The 9,178-nt window shown below is 56.6% G+C and overlaps 1 protein-coding gene across 1 annotated transcript; it reads right to left on the bottom strand.

Annotated features, from left to right (window-relative positions):
- Positions 1-1,389: 1,389 nt before the first annotated feature.
- On the bottom strand, positions 1,390-5,631 carry GOT1 (glutamic-oxaloacetic transaminase 1). The gene is made up of 9 exons (XM_027672253.1): positions 5,408-5,631; positions 4,930-5,111; positions 4,250-4,373; positions 3,953-4,065; positions 3,650-3,754; positions 2,975-3,125; positions 2,674-2,839; positions 2,403-2,545; positions 1,390-2,091 (listed from the first exon to the last, which is right to left on the bottom strand). The coding sequence occupies exons 1-9, from the start codon at positions 5,520-5,522 to the stop codon at positions 1,952-1,954; spliced, it is 1,239 nt and encodes a 412-aa protein (XP_027528054.1). The 5' UTR covers positions 5,523-5,631; the 3' UTR covers positions 1,390-1,951.
- Between the last annotated feature and the right edge of the window lie 3,547 nt (positions 5,632-9,178).

The raw sequence follows: 9,178 nt of genomic DNA on the forward strand, positions 1-9,178 counted from the left end.
ATGCTGATAAAACTTGGAATAACTGTGGAATAAGGTGGAATAACTGCAACTCTGTCTGGACACTGCCCTTTCTAAGGAAACACACAGCAAGTGAAGGGTAGACAGACGAAAGCAAGGGCTGGAAAACAACCTACCCCAAAAGCTGAAGGAAACTGAGTCACTTTAACTGGTGAAGGATGTGAAGGGGAGAGAGGAAGTTTTCAAATACCTAAAAAGCTGTTGTAAAGAGGAAAGGAATAATCTGTTCTCTGTTGCCATGGTAAATGGCATAATGGGTAATGAGCTTACACCACAGAAAAGGAGAAATTTAGGTCACTTGCTAGGAAAAACAAGGTTGGTAAGGCTAGCAAAGCACTGATACAAATCACATGTGGGGCCAGCTGTCGGCCAGGCTCCACATCTGGAGGTCTGTAAGGACAGAATTGTAAGCAGATTTCAGAAATAACAAAAGCAGACTTGGTTCCTTAACTCCTTCTCCTGAGATCACCCCTGAAAGTCATCCTTTAACCACTTCCTCATCATCCCTTTTGTGAATGGACACCAAGAAGAGAAAAAGCTCCCCACCTGCAGAGAGAAAAGGCTGCCTCTGGCTCATTCTTTTATGTGGCATGACATAATCCAAAAAGGACAAATGAGACTCCATGTACTGTCTATGTGCAAATACAGCAAAGGAACAAGGAGCCATTTTGCCTTTTCTGCCTAAGCTGCAGCACAAGCAAACCCATCAAGGCAACAGTAACTATTGCTAACTGACCCAAGGAAAGCAGTTGTTCCCCTTTCTCCACCAAGATCTTGTCAGGAGGCTGCTCTGTCAAGGTGGTAATATCAGCTCACAAATAGATCTGCAGTGACTGCAGAGAGCAGGAGCAGATGGTCCCACCTCTTTTTCAGTGCCAGAAACACAGGCTGTTGCTGGCAGGCCCCCCACAGGGGCAGTAGATGGTGCTTCACCAGGGGCCTGCTGAAAAGGATGAACCAGAAAGATCCACTTTTTGACACCCTAGGGGCAGGCCAGAAGCTCTGGGTCAGGGAGAGATGGCCACATGGCTGGGAAACACATGACCATCCAGAAAGTAAGCATATACAGACACACAGGATGAGCTGGACAGCACAGGGCAGGAGGACAGAAAGAGGAACACCAGACAGACATGGGAGGAACTGGTCAGCTTCATGCAGAATCACAGGGAGCTCTCAGCAACACCCTCCCAATAAGACTCCCCCTTCAATAGCAGCTGAGATCATTAGAGATGCAACACCCTGAGGCAGAAAGGGACAGCCTTAAAACAAACTGAGTAAGAACCAGTGGACAAAGCAGAATGTTGAGGCTTTAACCTCAGCCTGGGAAGAGGTTTGTACAGCCTGAAGGCATGGTATCACACAAGGCAGGGATAATATACAGAGACGGAGGTTTAATTTTCTGTCAGCAACACAAAGAAGCATTTATCACAATTACAAATGTTTGCTCGTATAAGGCTCAGAAATCGGGAAGGGGTGGGGTGAAGGGAGGAAGCTAGCAACAGCTTTGCCCCTCCCCAAAATACTACTGAATGGCATTAGTTCCCAAGCCCTATGAGATCCCAGCCACTGGGCTGTCATCCCACAGCGCATTGCACTGGCACCAGACTTTGCCTAGATCAAACTGATCAGTAATGTGCAGTTGATTTGGATGTGCTAAAGATGCAGCTCTAAGTACCTGAAGACCAGGCTGCTGTCAGTGAAACAAGAGCTGAGGTGGCTCACACTACCCCCACCCTCCTGGGGGCACTGGCTTACCATATTGCATGGGGTACTTGAAAAAAGTCAGAAGATGATTATCCCTGATTGAGCTACCTATTGCTCCCATCTTTATTAAACCCCAAGAGATGTGGGACAAGGCAAGCCATGAGCAGAAAGACATGGACTACACACTATAGCTTTGGTGACTTCATGTAAGTTTGGTTGTTCATGTGCTTCATTGGATTTTTGTGACGGCTTCATGGATGGACTTGGCCACATAGTCCAAGTTCTTGGTAGTCAGGCCACACATGTTGATGCGCCCACTAGCCAACAGGTAGATGTGTTTTTCCTTGATCAGGTACTCCACCTGCTTAGCTGGGGAAACAATTGGACATCAGGTCAGAGCAGCGACTCATAGCTCAGAAAAGCCCAAAGAACCAGCCAGCAATGCTTGAATCTTTCACAGCAAGCAGAAAACTTCAAGCACTGGCCACTAAAATGCTGTCAGATGCTTCATCCCTCCCTAACCACAGAGGCAGTGATGCCAAAACTCCAGTGAGGCCCCCAAGAGATTCCTGCTTGGACTGCTTCAGCCCAGCTCACCCACAGCAAAACTGTCTTTACCCAAACCTCCCTTTACCAGGCCCAAACCTCCCTTTACCTTTACCAGGCCACTTGATACTTACGGTTCAACCCTGTGAAGCTAAACATGCCGATTTGCTCTGTGATGTGGTTCCAGGTTCCAGGGGTCCCAAGGGCCTCCAGTCGAGACCGGAGCTCTGACCGCATCAGCAAGACCCGATCTGCCATTGTCTTCACATTGCCCTTCCTGCAGCAGGCAGGAAGCAGAGTGTGAGGATAGGCACCCACCTGGTTTGAAGCCACCTGGCCAACCCTGGCACTCAGGGAGACAGCTTCCCTCCCTTTCCCTCTTCCACCAGCCCTGGCAACACGTACCACTCATCAAAGAGCTGCGGGGAAGCAAGGGTAGTTGCCACAATGCGCGCTCCCTGGGAGGGAGGGTTGGACCAAGTGGTGCGCACAATCTTCTCCATCTGGGAAAGCACACGCTTCACGTTGTCTGCATCCTTCCCCACCACAGTCAGGTTCCCCACACGTTCATCTGTGGACAAGCCAAGAAAAGTGAGCCATTGGTTCCAAACATTGTGGCAAAGCAGAGCATTCCCCACCCTTCAGCATGCCAGCCCCATCTGTCTGTGTATGATGCTACTGGGCCAGCTTATTGCCAGACACTCACTGTAGAGCCCAAAGTTCTTGGAAAACGACTGTGCACAGAAGAGCTCAAAGCCCTCGGAGACAAAGAATCGCACAGCCCAGGCATCCTTGTCCAGGCTGCCAGAGGCAAACCCTTGGTACGCTGAGTCGAAGAACGGAAACAGGCTCCGGCGCTGCAAGGAGGAACAGTGTTAGAGGGAAATCCCCTCCCCACAACCTGCACTTTATCCCCCACAGTACTCATAGGAAAGAAAAATAAGCACTGAGTTTTTGCATGAACACAAAGGAAACATGGTCCAGCAACACCAGACTGAAATACTTTCTTTCTATTGGGGTAAAAGAATAGGAAGACTAAAGTCATCAATAAAAGTCAATGCATGAGAAAACTGCATTTGAGGACACAGGTACAAGAGATGCACCACTTCATATAATACTATTCAGCACCTGCCCGCAGATATCCTTTCCAGCAGAAGAAACATCACTACAGCCCATGCCACAGAGTTTGAAAGCACGAGCAGGACTGGGATGCATCTATCCTCTGAACACAAATGACCAGCATCCTGTCAGCCTCTCCTTTCAACACCTGCCCTGTGGAACTCCTCCAGCTCCTGACAACACCTCCCCAGAGCTTCCCACTTCACATGCAAGTGTGCTGGCTGGCTTAAAGCACTGCTTTAGCCCCGGCAGCAGCCCATACCTTCATAACAGCAGCAATCTGCTTCCACTGCTCAGGAGAAGGGTCTGTGCCCGTTGGGTTGTGTGCACAGGCATGGAGGACGAAAATGGAGGACTCTGGGGCATTCTGAGGAGAGAACATGTCTTGGTCACATACAAACATAGAGACTGGGCACCCTCAGCAGAGAGAGAGGTCTGGAGCTGCTCTGGGTACCAACAGTCTTTTTTGAAGAGATCCACTTCCAGGCACAGCACACAAGGGCCCAGACAGCTGCAAATATTGAACAGCACCAAACTCAGCCCATCCCATGCTAGTTTTACTCACCTCCATGTCATTCAGCAGCCCCTGGATATCCAGACCTCTCTTGGCAGCATCCCAGTAGTGATAGGTTCTAATATCTTTGAAACCAGCATCCATAAACACAGAGTTGTGGTTCTCTGAGGAAAGAAATAACTTTTCAGAAAAGCAGACCCCACCTCCAGCAAGCTGCCTTCTCCAGTCCCAGCATCTCCCTTTACCCACAAGAGAAGGCTCCTCTCTCACTGCCCAGGCCCCTGCCAGGAGAAGAGCTGTGCCTCCCTCGCCTGCTAACCCACAGGGCTCCCTGACAACAGCACTCACCCCAGGTCGGACTGGAGACGTAGACTGGGGTCGCTGTGTTGTTGTTTCCATTGTACCACCGCCTCAGGAACTCTGCGCCGATCCGCAGAGCGCCTGTCCCGCCCAAGGACTGAACGCTTCCGATCTGCAACAGAGAGAGTTGCCAGCAGAGTCCACCCAGGTCAACATTGCTATCAGTGCACAGAGAGTAGAGGCGCTTGTAAGAGCAAGACAGGATGCCAGACATGCTCCCTGGGATCACCCCAGCCAGGACACCATCCCCTTCCAGTGGTCTTCAACCTCCTTCAGTGCTCAGGCCCATCCTGACAACTTCTACAGTTATAAATAGACTCCAGTTATTCCCATTACGTTTTGGCACAGAACAGATTTCCAACTAGTAGTTTATTTCAGGAAAGGTGGTATATTATCCGACTTTGGTTTCCTGTGGGGAAACTGTTAAAGGATGAAGGAAAAAGCAAATTCCAACCACAGGCCTTGTTCGTTTTTCCCAAAAAACGACAACTACTTGCACAACCAGCTTCAAGTACACGAGTTCATCAAGTAAGCTACAACCAGGGAAGACCATATCCGAGAAACCCCCAAATCCTGCCAAAATGCAGTTATCAGCACACTCATGCTCTTCTGCTCGGTCTGCTGTAGAGATACCCCAGGAACCCCAGCACCACCCAACCACCACATACCCGGTTCTCCTTGATGGCAGGGCTGTCGTCACCCAGGGCAATCCGGGAGGCGTTGGCACGGAACTCGGGCAGGCCCAGGATGGGCAGGTACTCGTGGTTCAGGCTGTTGTCGTTGACGATCAACTGCTTCACCTTCTTGACCACTGGCAGGACCCATGGCTGCCCCTCGTCCGTGCGGTAGGCTGCGGGAGAGGGAGAACCGTCCTTGCTGCACCCGCGGGACGCTGCGCCGCGCGGCCCCGGAGGGACCTGCCCCGGACACAGGACGGCGGGCAGACCGGCGCCGGCTGCTCCGCGACCTTGACGCCCGCCAGGCCCCCGCTGCCCGCCCGCCCTCCGCGGCCCAGTGACCTTTGGGGCCTGGGGCCCGCCGCTGCCACCCGGCCGCTGCCGCAGGTGCGGGAGCCGCCGCAAGGGCACCGTCCGGGCTGCCCCGCGCGGAACGGCCCCGTCGAGCCGGGCGAGGCCGCGGACTCACCGCCCACGCCGAGGTTGACCTTCCGCGAGTCCCCGTCCTCCCGGAAATCCGCCGTGAGCTTGAAGACGGCGACCGGCGGGGAGAGGGGGACGGCGGCGAAGATGGAGGCGGCCATGGCGGCACAGCCGGTCCGCTCCGGTCCGATCCGCTCCGGTGCGCTCCGGTACCGGCGGCGCGCGGCCCCTGGAGGAGACGCTCACCTTCACCGGCGGGGGCGGGGCCGCCGCGCGCGCTGGCCAGTCAGCGGGCCGCTTTCGGCCCCGCCCCCACCGCCAGCCAATGGCGACCCCGCCGGCCTTGGGCGGAGCGCGGGCGGCCAATGGCGGCGCGGAGCGCGACCGGCGGCGGGCGCCACGCCCGGTGACGCACGCGCGGGGTGGAGGGCGCCGCCCATGGCCAGCCCGTACCCCGGCGGCAGAGACCCGTCGCTGGGTGTGCCCGGGTCGGGCGCGGGGTGCGGAGCCGTCACCGGGGGCACAGCATCTGATGCTGCGGGCACTCTCGCGCTGCAGGGATGGGGGTGCAGGGTGGCCACGGGGTGCAGTGCCCGGGTGCAGTACGTGGTGCTGCGGGGGACGCCGTGCCCGAGGCAGCGCTGCGCTGCCGGCGGTGCCCGGGGGTGCGGTGCTCGGAGGGCACGGCATAGTCCTCATAGAGCACCCGAGGGTGCAGGTCAGCCCCGGAGCGCAAAGCTGGGGTGCACGGCGGCCCCGGGGGCCGTGCGCGGGGCTCAGGGCGGTGCAGGGATGCAGATCTCGGGGATGCAGGGATGTGCCAGGGGGTCGTGCCCGGGCGGGACGGCTCCGGGTGCAGTGCCTGGAGTGCGGGGGGGCCCAGCGGGGCCGTGACGCGAGTGCAGGACCAGGACCGCTGTGAGGACAGCGGGTGTTTCCACCTCAGGACGGGTCACAGGAACTCTCCTCTGTATCTGCGCCCTTTTTAAGGCATTTTCCCGATTCCCAGCCACCTGCAGGTCAGACGCTGTGGGATGATCCCCTGAGACCCTCCCAGCCCCGGGGAAACCCCAGGGTCACCTGGGAGGGTCCCCCCTCCCACTCTTAGCTCGGGACCCCTCTCTCTGAGCGCAGAGCATCGCACTGATCCGCGGAGTGTTCCTCTCAGCGCCTCGCTCCCGAACTCCACACCCTGCCCGCAGGCACAGCGCTTCCCACGGTGCCCTCGGACCTCTGTAGCTCTTGCGGGCCACCCTCCAGCAGTGCGGGGACCCCCGAGGCCCCTGGGCGCGGGGGCGGCCGCCGTCGGGGCGCGGCGGTGCCGGGCGGTGCCGGCAGGGGTCAGGGCCGGCCCGCGCATCCCGCGGGGAGCGGCACCCATGGCTCCGAGCCGGGCAGACGGCCCGGGGCTGCCCGAGCATCCCCCCCGCGGCTGCCCCCGCGCCTCCCCGGACAGAGGGGTCGGTGCCGCGCGGTTTGTGGCCGGCTCCGTTAGGAACCCGCCGCCTGTCTCGAGCGCCTTTTGAAGTTTATGGGAATCCGCCCGCAACCCTGTTGCGTCTGGGAAAGGCTTTGAGGGAAACGGGAAGGACGTCGTGAACAGCGGCCCTGGCAGCGTGACACACGCCACACCACACCCGCACCTTCGTGACATAAAACACGGAGATGCAGGACGGGAAAGGCCATGCTGTCCCCAAACGCTTTTGCAGACAGCCCGTGTCATACGCTCTCTTTGTTAACGCAGCCAAGATCCCTCTGAAAACCAGTTTGGCTCCTTGCCCCCCTCCCATGCCCAAGGTGGCTCCACAGCCCGGCTGCCCGGGAGGAAGCCCGGGGGCACAGCTCTTGCCTCCCCAGGCTCCGGGCAGCACCTGGAAGAACTGCCCAGTGCACTTTCTGCTTAGCATGAGAGCGGGAAAGAGGCAGAGCTGCCTGTCAGCACAGTGGTGTGCCAGCGCTTCTGCCTTCAGAGAAAACAGTGTAATGGGATAGTCAGAGGAGCAAGACAGCAGTGCAAGACCAAAGCCTTGGCTCTGTTGGGCTTCTTAGCCCAATTTGGATAAAACTTCATCCAGGCCTTGAGAAAAAGCTGCATGGAAACCCAGAATGGGATTCAGGTCTGCTCTCTGCAAAAACCTGACCTTGATAAGGTGGTGTCAGGGCATCCAAACCTTAACTCTAACCCTAAACTTAAATCTAACCCTGCCCTTAACTCTAACCCCAAGTAGATTAAAAGCACTTGGGTTTCTCGATGTCAATGGATGCTGCTAAGTGAGGGATGCTGCTAAGTGAGAGATGCTGCAGTGCTAGGCAGGAAAGCAGCTGATGAGAACAAGGGCATCAGAGGGAACTGGGGGTAGCCCACTGCAGAGTGAGTCATGTTTTCTGCTCACAAGGAGTAAAGCACTGCACATGTGGAATGCTGCAATGGGAAAAACTGACAGAGGTTGCTTAGAGAATCCTACTTATGGAGCAGACAGAAGTGCTAGGGAGTCCCCAGACTGTCAGGCTCTTACTGCTCTTACTGGTTTCTAATCCTACCACTCTCCAAAGAGCACTGGGATACTTGGGGACATGGCCAAGTCCTTTCCCAGTGCAGAACAGGGAAGTCACAAAGGCACAGGGGTGCTGCCTGCCAAGCTGGCTGCACCAAGTCGCTGCCTGGGACTGCCAGAGCAGGCTGAGCAATGCCCATTGCAGGAAAAAATGCAGTTACCCTGAATCGGCACCATCTTGCTCCCCTTCCTCAGGGGCTTCTGGGCAGTGTGAGCTCAGCACTGCCAGTCCGGGGGAGACTGTCTGTGCTGCTGCCCGTGCCTGTGAGGCTGGGGTCACTGACCCAGCAGGAGTTACCTGCCTGTGCACTTGGCTGCCCCCAGCTCAACCAGTGTCCCGTGCCCTTGGCAGCGTGAAGTGGGACTCCGCTGGGAACAGAAGCAAGAATGAGACAATGAGACGAAGCAGCAGGCCGTCGGGCCCCCGAGCTGAGTGGCTGTGTGTTAGCAAGATCCCTCTGGCCCTGAGCTTTCATCTCCTCAGCCTACACAAAGGGTGCCACCAACATGTATGCAAAAGCAGGAGCAACATGGGAGCCAGCCCTGAGGCATCCCTCCCTTCATCTCCTGCCTTGGACTGACAGCCAGCAATGACCCGCCACTCAACGGGAAGGCTTGCACACCTTACCCAGAGCAAAGGAGCCCCCAGGCACGCACGGCTGTGCTGCACACAGACAGGGCCCCCCACACTCAGCCCCTCCTGGGAGCCAGAAGCAGGGGGGCTCAGCAGTCAGCCTGGCTCCTGCAGAGCTCAGGCTGCTGCAAGGATGCAGGGGACCAGGTATCACTGGGGACCAGGTGATACCCTCCCAACACCATCCAGCCTTGCGTGGGCTTGGAAAAAAAGCCCTTTCTATAAGGGTGCAGATGAGCTTCAGTGAACCCCTCCCCTTCACTCCCCCTCGCAAGATCCACTCTCACACCCCTCTGGCCTCTGCCTCTTCCTCTCCAAAAGGCCCTGCTCAGCACTGACTCTGGTATCGCAGCAAGGGTTTAGGCAGTGCTGCCCATCTCGGGCTGAGGCTGGGTGCAGGCAGCGTGTGCACAGAGCAGAGCTGTGGCTGTTCCCAGTGGGTGCTGTGTGGGGGCCGTTTTCACAGTGTCCTCCAAATACAGATGTTTTCTCATTGCAGGATTCAGACAGAGAAGGGTAAAATGTTTTCATTCCAAGCTCCCGAGGTCAGGTCATGGTTTGTCTAAATGGCTTTTGTTGCTGTAATTATCAGATTAGCTGATCTCTGGCAGTGCATTTAGGGGCAGCT

Source organism: Neopelma chrysocephalum, unplaced genomic scaffold, assembly GCF_003984885.1.
Source record: "Neopelma chrysocephalum unplaced genomic scaffold, ASM398488v2 Primary Assembly neopelma1_97390, whole genome shotgun sequence".
NCBI lineage: Eukaryota > Metazoa > Chordata > Aves > Passeriformes > Pipridae > Neopelma > Neopelma chrysocephalum.

Excerpts from the sequence above, each read along its gene's own strand:
- GOT1 (XM_027672253.1), bottom strand. The coding sequence starts at position 5,522 with ATGGCCGCCTCCATCTTCGCCGCCGTCCCCCTCTCCCCGCCGGTCGCC. Across the intron at positions 4,066-4,249 it reads CGTCTCCAGTCCGACCTGGG|AGAACCACAACTCTGTGTTT; the intron begins GTGAGTGCTGTT and ends TTCTTTCCTCAG. Across the intron at positions 3,755-3,952 it reads GGCTGCTGAATGACATGGAG|AATGCCCCAGAGTCCTCCAT; the intron begins GTGAGTAAAACT and ends TTCTCTCCTCAG.